General features: G+C 33.2%; 1 protein-coding gene across 1 annotated transcript in view; it reads right to left on the reverse strand.

Annotated features, from left to right (window-relative positions):
• LOC114337879 (uncharacterized) overlaps positions 1-17177 on the reverse strand; it is a 214308-nt gene that overhangs the window by 47165 nt on the left and 149966 nt on the right. The window contains exon 4 of the mRNA XM_050648609.1: positions 9647-9934. Within this exon, the coding sequence (XP_050504566.1) occupies positions 9647-9934 (288 nt within the window). The remainder of the gene's footprint in view (positions 1-9646; positions 9935-17177) is intronic.

Below are 17177 nucleotides of genomic sequence, written 5' to 3' on the forward strand. Positions count from 1 at the left end.
TACTTATTAGTTTTCTCAGAATTCGAAAAAAAAATGAATTCCATTTGAGTAGCATTTCAGCAGAAACTACGTACCCATCCCCTTAATGAAATTAAAAAACATCTATATTGTTTGATTTTTTCCGAAGGGAAATCTATATGCATTTGTATTAAATATTTTGTATTTGTATTAAATGAGGCGCTCAGAGCAACAGTGGCACAGTCCACAAATTGAGCATTTTTAGATTAATACATCAATAAAAGCAGAAAAATTGGATATATGGTTCAACAGTGGTCTACACAATCTAGCTCTATATTTGGCAAGATGGCACTACATAATGTATTGTTGCCTTGACACATACTAAAAATACGAATGAAACAGTGGCCTAACCCTCAATTGTGTGGCTCAGACCCATCAAACAAGTGTTCATCGTATCAGAATCAGAATAATACGCATAAGTCATAAGAATGACTATTTTTAATTTTATAAAGTAATATTTAATAATAATAACTTTTATCTACGACTGATACATAATATATGTATTATACTTGTGGTGTTTGCAATATAATGCCATATAATAATCCCTTAGGGATTAATAATGCGGGATTAATAGCTATTAATCCCTCTGGCACAACAATCACAAAATTCACCACGGAAACAAAATAATCAACCTCAAAAAGTGTCACTGTCAAACGAATAGTATATTTGACAGTTTGTGTTGAGATGGACGAAAATGAAGAATCTTTTAATTGTACACCACCAGAAATTGTAGAACTAGCTACAGCAACAGCATCTACCTTAATACCTTATGTAAATATTTGTATTAAAAACTCTACTAAAGTTAATGATGATTCTCAACCAATTCAGTTTATTAATTGTACTATTACTAATTTTAATGTCTTTAACAAATAAAGTTGTTCATTAAAAATCTTAAATTAATTAATTTGTCGTAGAAAAAGTAGAGTATACTACTCGCAATAATGGCTCTCATTCCCTCGGAATGTTACTCCCTCGCCGCTAACGCGGCTCGGTTCGTAAATATTCCTCGGGAATAATAGCCATCATTATTGACTCGTGGTATAATCTACTATAACCCCGTCCTTGAATGAGTGGTAAGAGCGCCTACCTTTGGATCGAAAAATCCGAATGGTTGTGAGTTCGAATCTCACCAGGGTCAGAAATGTTTCATTTATTATAAATTAATAAATGAAAATAGTTTCTGTCCTTGTGGGATCGGTACTCACCGGAGGGACCGCAGACGTTCGGATACAGTTAGCGTCTCTTTGCAAAGACAATAACGTCAACTTTGCAAAGTAACAAGACACTTACTCAACACGCACACACACTACACATTACACTAGGTACCTAACTGTTAAAAATTACCGTACCTACCATGCCAATGGCCATTAGTTGTCGAGGCATTAACCTTTTTTAAATAAAAAAAAAAACAATAATTTAATTTGTCATATTAATTTCCTATTTGGTAGCAAATTTTGTGGCTTATTACAAACTAAAATAGTAAATTAGTAATACAAAGTATTAATTTGTATTAATTGTATCAATTAAAATAAATAATTCTTTTGCGATTCAATTTTTAAATCTTTTTTCTGTCGGTATCCTACTGTGTACAGGCATTGTACAGGTAATGCTAAGAATTACCATAATCTGTTCTCGGGAGTCTTAGTACACAAGATTAATGACGATGAACGACCCAAAAATACGAAAAATGTGCATGGCCAGGTAATAATAAAAATGTTTACAAACTAATAGTGCTTTGAGGAATACGCAAAAACGTTGCCAAACTTCAGGGCTTCTTATAATCGGTAGCTCAATGTGGACTTCCTAACGCTGCTGAACTTCTACAGAGTATATACTTTTTTTCGCAGCGAAAACTGGTGGTAGATACCATGAACTACGAGTGTATGTTTTGATAATAATTCCAGGCATAAGCAGCCCGGGCTTCGTATTGTTAATCATGATTTCAGAGCTACCTATGGTACATTTCTAAAATTTGTCCGAATATATATGAAGCCCAAGCGTATTTACATGTTCTGAGCTTGGTTAAAATATCGAGAGATGGTGTAAAGTACGTTTTTTGGGGAAATAACATTAAAGAATTACGAAGCCCGAATCCGGGCTTCGTAAGGAGGTGTCGGGCTTCGTATGACCGGTGCGATATAGCGTTTTTGGCTTCCTAAAGTCGGAATCCATATATATATATATATATATATATATATATATATATATATATATATATATATATATATATATATATATATATAAGTTTTTTTATACGGTCCACGTTGCCTTTGAAACTTTAGAAATGGATGCTATGTTTCTGTTGGGGTGATTAGTATTGAATATTAAAGTTTTTGTTTCTGCTATTTTCCTTGGTGAGGTGTCTTTGGATTTGCCATGATGTTCTGGTACCACTAGTGTAACGAACGTGCAATTTTTACTAAATTCACAAACAATAATATAGGCCTGTCAGAATATCACTAGAGAGCAATGGAAACCCGCAAAGTTTATTATAACTCTAAACACCAAGAATACAAAATAATAGGCACACGAGTTTCAAGCTAGGCTTTGCAGCACTGAAAAACAATGGCATCTGAGTCACGCATTGCCACACATGCGTGTTGCCACTATTGTCAGACTATTTATTGCACTTTCATAAAGTGTAACAAGACAGCCAAATGGAAACTAATCCATTAATATATGATACAGCTCAATTATATACCCTTCCTCTAAAACATTGAATTTTACTAGGTGGCTCTAATAATATGATCACCCACTGTAAATTAGATTTCATTTATTAATTAATTTATTAATTACCAGGAATTGCAGCATGTTTTGATTTTTAAAACTATTCGCGAAACAACTCACACAAAACGTATTTACAGAGCCATCTCAATATAAAAGTTCTATATAATGAATATAAAACTGAGTATTCAAATGCTGCCTCTTTCAACTTATTCCGTGAAGTTTTTAAATCGACAGGTTACTCGTTTAGATAACCTGATGTCGGTACATGAAAGACGTGTAATTTTTTCATATTAAAGATCCAACAAAACACCGACGCAAATGAAAAGATTCAGTTAACCAATGAGCATAATCAACACAAGAACATGGCAGACCTAGGATACAAACTAAAGGATAACGTTTTGAACACCCCTCTATTGACGACTAACGTTTCTTTTTATAAGCGTCTCCTTTCAACTTATAACTTGACGATCCGTGACTGCACTTCAGACGGAGGAATAACTGGTTCCTATAAGTAGCATGAAGCAGTTGGAAGAAGAGGATCTGAAGAAATTGCTTCTTGTATTTTAAGAAAAGTCAAAACTCTGTCTGAAACTGTGACCCATATTATTACCTACTCAGATATGTGTGGGGGTCAAAATAGAAACATTAACATGGCCACTAGGTTCTCATGTTTCGTCGGTAAAAGCAGCCATGTTAATTGTGTAGATAAGAAATTTCTTTTACCAGGACATGCAAAATGCACACCTAAAATGCGATATAAATATTGCCATATTAAAAGGTGCCTCGAGATTGTTTCCAATTTATTCGAACTGTAATGGGCAAAAAGGCATTTTAGGTTCACGAGATGACAAAAAATCACATATTTTCATTTTCAAAAGTTGTTCATGATCACTTCCTTAATACGAAGAAATACTAATAAGTACCGATACTAACGCGACGGCAGGAGAGTAAACTGTCTTGAAGTTAAATGGTTTAGGTAAGAAAAAGCGTTTATATTAATTCAATTCAAAACAGCCCTGGATGAAGAAAACTTTAGAATACTTAATTTAACCCTCGTAAGGCGGTGCGGGTTGCAGCTGTAGCCCAGACCTCGTTTTTTCCACCTATCTTTTTTAATATTTTTTTTTGATTTTTGTCCATTTTTTTAATGGCATTAATTTTAATTCTAAACGCATTCCACCCATTACAGCATTTAAAACTATTTGCCTTTACGTGATTTTTTGAAAAAATGACTGTAAGGTGCAAATAATGAAAATTTCATATCCTGAATTAGACGTTTCTAATGTTCCACCTGGAGTTATCAGAGCTACGGGACAAGGTCGGTGTTACTTATATCAGAGAAAAAAGACCGAAAGTCCCGGCATAACTATATTGTGTGTAAAAACTATATGTCGCTCACTCTGTGAAAAATTGCATGTGTGTGCCTTGCAAAGATAATAATTTCTTTTTAGAAGAAATGAGTACTTTGTTTGTAAAATTATGTTTTAAAGTATAAAAGAACAAGTCGTAATTATTATCTTTCAAATCAATTTCATGACGTTCACATAATACCGGGTGTCCACTTATATTTTCCCCCATTTTAACTGCCTATAACTTCTAAACGGCTCAAGATAGAAATATGCGGATTTCGCTGAAATATTTTATTTTAGTAAAAGTTTTGTCTGAATGGATTGAATTTATTATATCGCTTTCAAATACGAAAAAAAAAATGGCGGATTTTTGGAAACAAACGTTGTTGACTTTTTTTTAACGGAACACCCAGAATATTTTTTTATAAATTGAAAGAATGGTCATTTACCTATCCAGCGATATAAATTTTTTCAAAATCGGTTGTCAAATCACTAAGTAATTAATTTTTAGGTAAATGACCGTTTTTTCAAGTAAAAAAATATACTGAGTGTTTTAATAAAAAAAGTCAACAACGTTTTTTTTTTTCAAAAATCCGCTATTTTTATTTAAAAGCGATATAGAAAATAGACATTCACCTAAAAACTTGAAAAAACGGTCACTTACCTAACCAGCGATATAAAAATTTTTAAAATCGGTTGTCAAATGACTGAGAAATTAATTTTTAAAATGAGAGATGCAATGTGAAAATCACATAACATAATATCAATTTGCTTAGTTATGTTATTTAGGTATATGATATCCACGTTGCACCTCTCATTTTAAAAATTAATTACTCAGTGATTTGACAACCGATTTTGAGAGACTTTATATCGCTGAATAGGTGAATGACCTTTCTTTTAACTTCCAAAAAATATACTAGGTGTTCCATTAAAAAAAATTCAACAACGTTTTTTTTTAAAAATCCGCCATTTTTTTTCGTATTTGAAAGCGATATAAAAAATTCAATACTTCAGACCAAACTTTTACTAAAATAAAACATATCAGCGAAAACCGTATATTTCTATCTTTAGCCGTTTAGAAGTTATATGCAGTTAAAATGGGGGAAAATATAAGTGGATACCCGGTATAAAAAAATGGATATACAGATATGGTGCAGATGCACCCCAGCGTTGTTTACGTAAGAATCTAAGCACCGCCTTACGAGGGTTAAGAAAATTAAAAAGGGGAAAATGACGTATTCCTATATTGACCCAATGTTACAATGGGCCACTGGCCATTAACCCTCTTAAGAAGTGGGATCTTCTCAGCCTTCTTCCATTGATTCCTTCTGAGTGTCACAGTTTTTATTTAACACTGGAAACAAACGCCATTGAACCCGAGTTACCAGAAGACGATTGTGAGGAAACAACTGAGAAAAGTATTCTTATTATTTTTTGTGTTACATTTTTAATAAACAGTTAACAAACTCAACACGTTTTTTGTGCAAAATATAGGTATATACCCAGTATAATCGACATTGAACTGTTAACAGTTACGTAGCTAATACCGATATGAAGTGTTCATAACAGATATGTCGGTCTTACAAATAAAATTGACGATGGAAAAACTCGATATGTCCTTATTATCTAAATATTTTTATTATCCTTGAAAATTTGACAGTTATCTGTCACAAAAGATAAATAGTATTTGTTTACAAACACATTGGTAGGGTTTTGAGGTTCCTGTAGATCAAAACTTAATTACAACAACACCGCAAACTTTGAAACTCGTCTACTGAAAAATTACGTTTTTTGACATATCGGGTTTTGCCTTAGTACCACAAACGTAATACAACAGAGGGATGATGTAAAATACTTAGGTGTGCACTTGGACCGCAGATTAACTTGAATGAAAAACATATTCACGAAGAGAGAACAGTTGGATCTGAAACTCGATAAAATGTAATGGCTGATAAGAAAAAGGTCACAACTGAATTTGTGCAATAAAGTTTTAGTATACAAGTCAGTGATAAAGCCAATATGGAGCTATGGGGTCCAACTGAGGCAATCTGCGTTGAAACTAAATATCCACATCCTGGAGAGATCCCAATCGAGGACCTTCAGCATTATCATAAATGCACCTTGGTACATTACCAATGAATACATTAATCGTGATCTTCAAATGAAGACTGTTAAAGAAGAAAATGCCAGTTATAGTCATCGCCAGTTAACTTGGCGAGACGCACAAACCCAACATTGCAGAGTGGCTTAGAGGATGGTCATCAGTCTCTGTGACGTTGTGCGTATTCTGTCGCCAAGTTAACTTGCGATTGCAATACTCCCAAAGATACGACAAACCACCAATAGATGCAAAACCACCTCAACAGGCTAGCGAAGAACTTTATGAGGCCCCAGGCAAACAGAAGGCTAAAGCGCCGCACTCCGTGCGATCTACCAACAATGTTTTTAATTTTTAATTTTCTTTAATTTATTACACACATTTGTTAGAGTGCCAAATAATTTGTTTCTTCTTCTTCTGGTGCCTATCTATTACGAATGTTGGCAGTCATTCTGGCAATGATAATCTTATGAGCTGCTGCCTTGAAAAGCCCTGTAGTGGATGTCGCAAAGCAAGTCTTTAAGTTCCTGAGCCAAGATATTCTTCTTCTTCCCACGCCTCTTTTACCATTCACCATTCTCTGCAAAATGCATTTTAACAGGTTATATTTTGTTTCATTTCATGTGATGTGACCGAAATATTCTAATTTTCTTCTTTTCATCGTGCACATTATTTCCTTTTCTTTGTTAAGTTTCGGAGTATTTTGACATTTGATATTTTGTTCATCAATGATATCTTAAGAATTATTTTATATGTCCACATTTCGAACGATTCCAGTCTCCTTGTTGTTGCTTCCGTTAGAGTCCAAGACTCTACTCCATATAATAAGCTAGAGAATATAATATATACTATCGGAGGAGTCTGACTTTCAGTTCTAAATTCAAATTTAAATAATTCCAAAGGGCCTAGCCGGGTAAGATGATGAAAACTGCCCCCAACTCAATTCGAATTCCATATATGTCAGCGTTTAGCATATATAGTGAAACTCACTTTCTGAAATTTTTAGCCCCCTAGGTGATCATGTGACCCACCTAGAGCCTAATGAGGGTTTTTATGTTTTTATTTTTTATCTCAGCCGCATCGAGAACTAGCGAAAAACTTTAAATAAAAAAGTTGTAAGCTTTAAAAGGTTCTGTCCGAATTTTTTTTTTTAATTTTTGGCGGGAAACTTTTAGTTTTAGAACAATTTTAAAATTTTAAATGAGTATAAAAAAATAACTAAGACATTCGTTTTCACGAAAACAATAGTATGTGTATTTTTGCATAATGTTTCACCCTAAATTTTTTCAAATTTTTAAAATTGGTGAGACGCACTTTTAAAAATACAAAAACCGGGTTTTTCGGTTTTTTTCCGTTTTTTATACAATTTTATACATGTTTTTCAAAAAAGGTAACACCGCACCGTCACTAGAATAGGTAAAAAACTGAAAAATAATTGGGGTTTGCTTAATAAAATTTTTTTGTAACGCCATCCATTTTCAAGATACAGGGCGTTGAAGAAAACAAAATTTTGCACATTTGTTGCAATTTTGCCGAAACTACTGGCAACATTGTAATAAAACTTTTTATTGTAAAAAATAAAACTAAAACTGGCGGGTTTTAAGAGGTAGTTATTGTGCATGTTTTGACATACAATTAAGGATTTGATATTCATCATTGGAGCGCATAGGGGTAATGGTCTGAAGTATTCAAGAGAAAAAAATCTAGTACGCCTCTGACATATTTCAAATTAACAATCATTTTTAAATTTCTGGGCGACGCGATGTTGGGCGACGTGCTGTTTTGCTGCAAAAAATAAAATATCTTAACGCTTCCAAAGTATTCGAATTAGTTTTTATAATGGATGTACGAGTTTATGTAGATGTAGAAACTACTAGAAGTTCGAATACTTTGTAAGGGTTAAGCTGTTTTATTTTTTGAATAAAAATGGCGGGTCGCATGAAAAAATAGGAAGATAGATTTTTTGTCACAAATTGAACGAGGAATTCAAAAACGATTGCTAGTTTGAAATATGTCAGTGGCGTACTATCTTTTTCCTTTAAAAAGTTCAGAGCATTACCCTTATGCGGGCGAATGATAATAAATATAAAATTCTTAATTGCATGTCAAAAAATGCACAACAACTACTTCTTAAAACTCGCCAAATTTTATTACAATGGTGCTAGTAGTTTCGGCAAAATAGTCAAAATGTGTAAAATTTTGTTTTCTTCAACGCCCTGTATCTTGAAAATGGATGTCACTACGAAAAATTTTTATTAAGCAAACCCCAATTATTTTTCAATTTTTTACCTATTCTAGTGACGGTGTTATCTCATTTTGAAAAATATGTATAAAATTGTATAAAAAAACGAAAAAAAAAAACCGAAAAAATGCGGTTTTTTATTTTTAAAGGTACGTTTCACCAATTTTAAAAATTTGAAACAATTCAGGGTAAAATATTATGCAAAATAGACGTCATATATATTTTTCGTGAAAACGAATGTCTTTGTTATTTTTTTTACTCATTTAAAATTTTAAAATCGTTTTAAAATTTAAATTTCCCGCCAAAAATTAAAAAAAAAATTTCGGACAGAGGTTACAACTTTTTTATTTAAATTTTTTCGCTAGTTCTCGATGCGTCTGGGATAAAAAATAAAAACGTAAAAACCCTAATTAGGCTCTAGGTGGGTCACATGACCACCTAGGGGGGTAAAAATTTCAGAAAGTTAGTTTCACTATATATGCTAAACGGTGACCTTTATGGAATTCGAATCGAGTTGGGGACAGTTTTCATCATATTACCCGGCTAGGCCCTTTAAATTCAATCCAGTAACCGGATTTAATTAAACAATTTACTTTATCTACTCTATGTCATATTATGTGTAAGTTTTTAGTTTGTGAAAACAGTCATTATAGATAGCAGTGCGTGAAGTGTTTAAAGCGTGCGTGAAATAACAATGTATTTTAAATGGGACTTACTTTTTCGCACTGTTTTTAACACACTTTCATATAATCGAATATCCTTAACTTTCGAGTTGTCATGGTGATGACATAATAAGCAATAAATTACGACAAAAGTTTTGACAGTTTTGTGGTTTGAAAGAAGTTAGAATTTTGAAATGTCAAAATTCTAAAAATTGTAGAACAGAAATGAATTCCAGTGACGAAGAGTTACAGTTTTTTTATTTGCTTATGGTAGAGTAGATAAAATATTGTATAAAACTGTGCGAGAAGTACTTTTTGCGAACTTACGCGATGTATAGTGTATATGTGCTCTAAATTTCGCGTGCGTTCGCAAAAAGCATAATTCACGAACTGTTTCATAAATAACTATTTATTGTAATCATTATTACAGATTGTAAATAAATGGGATGTTAAAAACAAAAAAAAATCGGTTTACTTTGAAACTAGAATTTCGCTTTAAAAATTTTCAATAGGAATGGAAGAACGGTATATTTATAGCACATATTATTACCTCGTAGTAAAGTCTGTCGATAAAATAAGGTACGTAGGGCTCCTTCCAATAGATCATGAAAGCTCCAGCACTTTGGTTCGAAGAGATTCTCACTTTATATGGTTGGAGGAAGTTAGGGACTTTGTATGTGACAGTTTCTGTGGCTTTTGAGCCGGGAAAGTTTGTTGATACTTTGATATCAAATTTTGCACCGTAATACGCTTTGAAATGGTGGATAAAATCCACTCGACGACTTGCTGGCAACGTGACAATTGTATAATGCGATGTCTCGTGATCGAACACGGATACCTACAAAAGAAAAGTATTAATAATGGCGTGTACCTGGAACACAAACAGAATTTCTTATACAGCTAAAGCCCGGATTATAAGCATTTCGTTTTTTTCCTTTTTTTTTCCTTATAATTAGGATTTTTCGTCAAAATGCTTATTTTAGATATATTATGTTGCTTATATTTGTTTATTTTGCTTCTTATGATAAACTATAGTGAAATTTGAAATTTCATGTTACTTCCTGTCTTAAGCAAAATTCTATGAAATATAAAACTCGAATAATTCAATAAACCATAAGAACTTTAAGACTTTAGGCTTAGGAGCTAAGCGGGAAAACCCGTCGTCATACCTGACCATGTAATAAACTAATATTTTTCTGCAGACAGGTACATTTGTCTAAATTTAAATACGCACCAATCACATCTGCAGATGCTGAAAGAACTTTTTCTACGTATACAAATATAATATATGTATACAGATAGAAGCCATAGGTTTTTACAAGAAAATTTTGAAAAACATACCTAAATATTATTGTTACTTGTTCCATGTTCTAATGGCCATGAATAAAAAATGTAATAATATGTTAATTATTTTTCGAGTTTTTTTTATTATATTATAGCTTAAGAGCACACAGTAGCGATCAACAGGTAGCAACAAACGCGGTCCAAGATTGCGAAAATTCTGCGAACTTTCAAAAGTGAGGCAACAGTGCGTCGGTAATTCGACACTGACAGTGACGTTTATACTATCAAAAACAATAATTTTTATACACGTAGGCGCGAAGTGTTGCCAAGTCAGTGAGGTTCGATTTCTTGTTGTAAAAAAAATCGATTTTTAGTAGTTCCAATGTGACACAAAATCTAGGCACGGTATAAAAAAGTTTATTTGACGAAAGTGTATTTTTTTGTCTTTCTTAATGGCGGTACAGACTCCTTTTTTCAATAATTTATGTAGTTATAGAGTAATTTCCACACACTAACATATTTCTGAAATTGGGCTCTGTACCGGTATTATTTATTATACTACGAATATGTGTGGCAAATATCTCGATAAAATATTCAAAATTAGAGCCGCAATCTTGGAACGCGTTTGTTGCTACCTGTTGCTCGCTACTGTTTGCTCTTAACACTTTTGTAATTTTTTATTTATTGTTAATAACACGAGAATTAAAAATAAATGTAATTTAATGTTAATGTCCTTTATTCATATTTGAGTGGTCTAGATTCAAAACCGGACATTTCCACTTTATGTCATTCCAAGTAAACTAAAAAAAAAAACAATTTACAACTCTACTGTTCCCTATCTCAAATTGGAGGAAAAGTCCACTTTTGTATCTGAACCAATTCTGTCACACTGAATTACTACTAGGAACTGTCCAATTTTGCTCTTTATCAAATTGTTAATAATGTGGATCTTTAATCATAGATTACAGAGGTGTATTCAACTAACTACTTTTGACCAAATAGTGGAAATGTCCGGATTTGCATCTAGACCCCTCACTTATATCATTATATCCATGTTTACTTACACGTTTTTTTTTAAGTGAAAACCTATTTAGGGACATTTTGATATTTTTGGATAGGGCAAAAAGCATTGAATTCGCGACCGTCATCGCGACCGTTATTATTGCGACCGTCATCGCTTATGCTATACATTATTCGTATGTATATATAAATTGTATAGAAGTATTTAAATTTTAAATAAACGTAAAACCTATTTTACGAAGGGGAAATAGGATTTATTTCGCGACCGTCATCTCTTCAGCGAAATAAATTTTGTACATACCTATATTACGTATATGTATACATAAATTGTATAGAAGTATTTAAATTTAAAATAAATGTAAAACCTATTTTTGGATGGGGAAATAGGATTTATTTCGTGACCGTCATGGCGACCGTCATATCTTCGACGAAATAAATTTTGTACGTATACTTATTGAAGTGAAAACTTCTTTAGGGACACTGTGCACTTTTTGTATGGGAAAATGTATTAGATTGGCGACCGTCATCCTTCGAAGAAATACATTTTTGAAGTGAAAACTTCTTGAGGGACGTTGTGCACTTTTTGGATGGGGAAGAATATTAAATTAGCGACCGTCATCGCTTCGACGAAATAAAATTTTAAAGTGAAAATTTCTTTAGGGACCTTGTGCACTTTTTAGATAAGGAAACACTATTGAATTAGCGACCGTCATCGCTTCGGCGAAATAAATTTTTTAAGTGAAAACTGCTTGACGGAATGTTGTGCACTTTTTGGATGGGGTAAAAGTATTAAATTAGCGACCGTCACCACGACTGTCATCGCTTTGACGAAATAAATTTTTGAAGTGAAAATTCCTTTAGGGACGTTGTGCACTTTTTAGATGGGGAAAAAGTATTGAATTAGCAACCGTCATCGCTTCGGCGAAATAAATTTTTGAAGTGAAAACTTCTTTAGGGACGTTGTACACTTTTTGGATGGAAAAAAGTATTAAATTAGCGACCGTTATCGCTTCGATGAAATTTAATTTTAAAGTGAAAACTTCTTGAGGGACGTTGTGTACTTTTTGGATGGGGAAAAATTATTAAATTAGCGACCGTCATCGCTTCGACGAAATAAATTTTTTATGTGAAAACTTCTTTAGGACGTTGTGCACTTTTTGGATGGGAAAAAAGTATTAAATTAGTGACCGCCATCGCTTCGACGAAAGACATTTTTGAAGTGAAAACTTCTTCAGGGGCAATATGCTTTTTTTGGATGGGGAAAAATTATTAAATTAGTGACCGTCATCGCAACCGTCATCGCTTCGACGAAATACATTTTTGAAGTGAAAACTTCCTTAGGTATGTTGTGTACTTTTTGGATGGGAAAAAGTATTAAATTAGCGACTGTCATCGCTTCGACGAAATACATATTTGAAGTAAAAACTTCTTGACGGGCGTTGTGCACTTTTTGGATGGGAAAAAAGTATTGAATTAGCGACCGTCATCGCTTCGACGGAATACATTTTTGAGTGAAAATTTCTTTAGGGACCTTGTGCACTTTTTGGATGGGAAAAGTATTAAATTAGCTACCGTCATCGCGACCATCATCGCTTCGATGAAATAAATATTTGAAGTGAAAACTCCTTGAGAGACGTTGTGCAGTTTTTGGACGGGAAAAATATTAAATTAGGGAACTTCATCGCTTCGGCGAAATAAATCTTTGAATTAAAAATTTCTTCAGGGACGTTGTGCACTTCTTGGATGGGGAAAAATGTATTAAATTTGCGACCGTCATCACTTTGCTGAAATAAATTTTGTCCGTATATAAATTATGTGAATGTATATATAAATAGCATAGGGCATACGCATCGCGTGTATGATATAGGTATAGCACTTCTTTTTGGATGGGGAGAAAGCATTGAGCTAGTAATTTATTTACTAAAAGAAGTTTTCACTTCTGTCTGCACTCCAACGAGTACCTTTTTTTCTTGAACCTTGCTTATTTCATAAAAACTTTGCTTATTTTTCGACATTTTTTGCTTATATAAGTGCTTATTTTGACATTTCTGTCATGTTTATAATCCGAACTTTAGAGATTACTGTTTTTAAAATAACAAGTATTATTCCATCCTGGCATCTATACCTAATCTAATAAGCTTTAATAATATGCAATTTTTAGTTTTTGCTTATACGCCAGTCAATGAGAGCAAAAGTAGGATATTACCTCCAAATTCTATCCTACTGCATGAATTTTAATAAAATTTAAGTAGCCTCTACTTATCTTCTAATTCAAAGGCTATCCTATGCCGATGTGTGCTTTTATCTTGGGGGTGGTTCACATCCCTTCTCGTGGGTGGAAAATTTTGTGGTCAAAATAACCACGGAAGTGGCTAGAGAACCTAGATCTAAACAAAATCTATTTCATAATTTTTTTTTAAACTCAATATTTCTTGAATTACTCGTGGTTGAAAATTTGCCAATTTCATTGACAATGTCACCTTTTTGTACGGCTGTTTGCGAGTACTTTAAAAATTATGCATCTAACGAAAAAAAAAAACAATTATATAAAACATTTTTCTAGATTATGACAAATAAATATGACTTCATAAATATTCTCGATATAATACAAAAAGAGATATCGTAGGCGAAAAGGGATTTTTTTTTTTTTCGGTAGATGCTTAAATCTGTGTGTCAAATGGTCTTTTTTAAGGTTATAATGCTACCAATATATTTTGTGGTGCATGAAAATACCTTTAAATCGAGCACTATTAAATGTCGATAACATTGCGAGATATGGTGCAAAAAAATTGATTTTTTTCAAGTTAAAAAAAAATATAAAACAGCTTTTGCTTAATTAGGTTATCTAGCCAATCCCGTGATTATTTTTACCAAAAAATTTTTACAACTGACAAGGGGGTGAAACCTCCCCCAAGAAAAAAGCGCCGTAGGATAGGGTAGAGTTTGTTTCTTGAGCTATTGCCTACTTACAGTAAAATTATCAAGTAAATTGATGCAATAGGATGGAATTCGCGACCAAATACCCTCACTGAGTGCACTATTATTACGCTTTATTTGCAAGTTCAAGCATTTAAATCATAGGCTGGTTCTGGTTCTGCAATAAACGCTGTCATAAACTAAGATTTTGTTAAAATATATACATAACTTAGATTAATATTTAAAGATCATATTAAAATCATTATTTAAAAAAAAAAGTTTACTATATTTTATAGGATTTTTTGTCGTTGTACATATTTATTGAAATTAACGTTCATGTGCCATCTATCTGCCTCTGGGCCAAAGACCCAGAGGCAGACCTCCTATGAGATGGACAGATGATCTGAAACGAACTGCAGGGAAAAATTGGCTACAAGTAGCGTACAACAAAAAACAATGGAAAGGAAGACTTGAAGCTTATGTTCAGATGTGGACGTGAATGGCTAGACGAAGAAGAAGAAGAATTAAAAGATAAAGGCATAGAGCGCTTCACGCTGGTTTGGTTTTTGCATTCGATGAGGACACCACATGGAATCTTATTACCCAGGATTCCATTGTGAAGAGCATTTGCCTACGATAGTTGTGCCCCCATCGCGCATGAGCGTGCTATGGGGGGGGGGGGGGGGGGAAGGGATGGCCTGGGGCATTGGAGCGAGGTGGGGTGATCCCTATTTTTACTCGGATCAAAACACCTCGCCCCAATGAATTGTTACACCCGAATGTACTTTTTTCGATAGGGTGGACATCTCCCATAAGTCGGGTTGAATCCAATTGCTTGCTTGCTTGCTTAAGAAGAAGAAGAAGTGACATCTGTGGTAATTATTCTGAACACCCAGTCTCATTTAGATAGTTTAAGCCTGTGTTGTTTTCTAGGACCTAGGACTTGCTTAAATAAAGCTATAGGTTATATCAGCATTAATAACCTTGTCTAAGTCATGTCCTAGGTCTCTTACTCAATGATGATTTAGACGTAACGTATAAAAGTATAATATATGTATATTATACAGAGAGCACGTAAAGGTTGGAATAAATTCATTTTCTCGAGAATGGACGATTTTGGAAAAAAATCCTGAAACAGGTCAATTTTTATTTTTAAATTACGACTCTTTGACATATATATTATACTAGTGACGTCATCCATCTGCGCGTGATGACGTCATCGATAATTTTTTTAAATGAAAATAGGGATCGTGTGATAGCTCATTTGAAAAGTAATTTAATTCTCTATTCAGTAATATAAACATTAATATAATTATTTGTACAAGGTGTCCAAAAAATTTTTTTTGAATTAAATTTTATTGAATTAAAAAGAAGAATGTGTGTAATTTATTTAATTAAAATTTTATTTTACTTCTATCAGAAAACAGGAAAAAATGTTTATTTGGCAGATAAATATTGTTTTTTGCTTAAATTCAGTATTAAAGCAGCCACCCACCAGCCTCGTGACAGTTTAAACATTTAATTTAAGCGAAAAGCCATGATTATTTTTCAAATAAACATTTTTTTCTGTTTTGTGAGAGTAGTAAAATGTATTTTGAATTAAATAAATTACATATATTCTTCTTTTTATGTCAATAAATTTAATCCAAAAAAAATTTTTTTTGCACACCCTGTATAAATAATTATGTTATTGTTTATATTACTGAATAGAGAAATGAATTACCTTTCAAATGAGCTATCACACGACCCCTATTCTCATTTAAAAAAATCATCGATGACGTCATCACGCCCAGACGGGTAACGTCACTGGTATGATATATATGCCAAAAAGTCGTAATATAAAAATAAAAATTGACCTGTTTAGGATTTTTTTCCAAAATCGTCCATTCTCGAGAAAATGAATTTATTCCAACCTTTACGTGCTCACTGTATAGTAGACCAGTAAGGATCTGTGAAAAAACGTCTATTTTTGGATGTGAAAGGTGGCATTCGGATTTTTGCAGATAAAGTTAGGTAACACCTTCAGTAATAATAATTGACTTTGCTCCTTTTCAAATATGCCCCGAGCATTAAAATATTTAAAAATTTCGAAAAAGGTAGATTTTTTTCTGCTTTCTTTGCTTATAACTTTAAAACGATTCGTTTTGGAACAAAGTCGTAGAGAAATAAAATAAATATAATTGAATTTTGTATTGTAGCGGAAGAGAAATCTTGGCCGATCCCCGTATAACAGTAAACACCTCGAGAATGACGTAATCGGATGTGCTAGGCCTCGCCGGAGAATTCTGGAAGGTACGTCACGTAGGCGGAACAAGCCGATAGCTCGAGATGGGAGTCGATTGTTCCAGAATAACAACTGGGTATAAATACGGGCATATTTTGTAAATAAGTTTTAGTGTATAAGATAAATTCGTCTGTAACTTATATAAATAAAGTCGTATATAAATTACGAACCGCTAGTTTTATTGTAATTAGAAGTAATTACACTAATCACGCTACAGTTGGTGTCGGTGTTCGGTAAACTTAGTGCGATATAAATAAGTGAATTACAGAGAGACTTTAAAAGACTTTTGAACTTTATTCGTCGGGAATAACCGGAGTGCGTTGATTGTTCGGTATTCGGAAAGACTTAAAAGACATTGTGAAAAGTACGTGTGTGCCGACTAAAGATGTTGCTAGAAGAACTCTCGCTAAAACAGCTCCGTGAACAATTAGAAGAGTACGAGCAAGATGCCAGTGGGTCCAAGAAAGTCCTGAAAGCACGACTCGACGAGGTCCTCAAGAAGAATGGAGAGGACCCAAAGACGTTCCACTTCCAGACAGCAGAACAAGCGATCTTATCGAAATTTGAAAGTGTTTCT

The sequence above is a fragment of the Diabrotica virgifera genome, chromosome 4, assembly GCF_917563875.1.
Source record: "Diabrotica virgifera virgifera chromosome 4, PGI_DIABVI_V3a".
Classification (NCBI taxonomy): Eukaryota; Metazoa; Arthropoda; class Insecta; order Coleoptera; family Chrysomelidae; genus Diabrotica; species Diabrotica virgifera.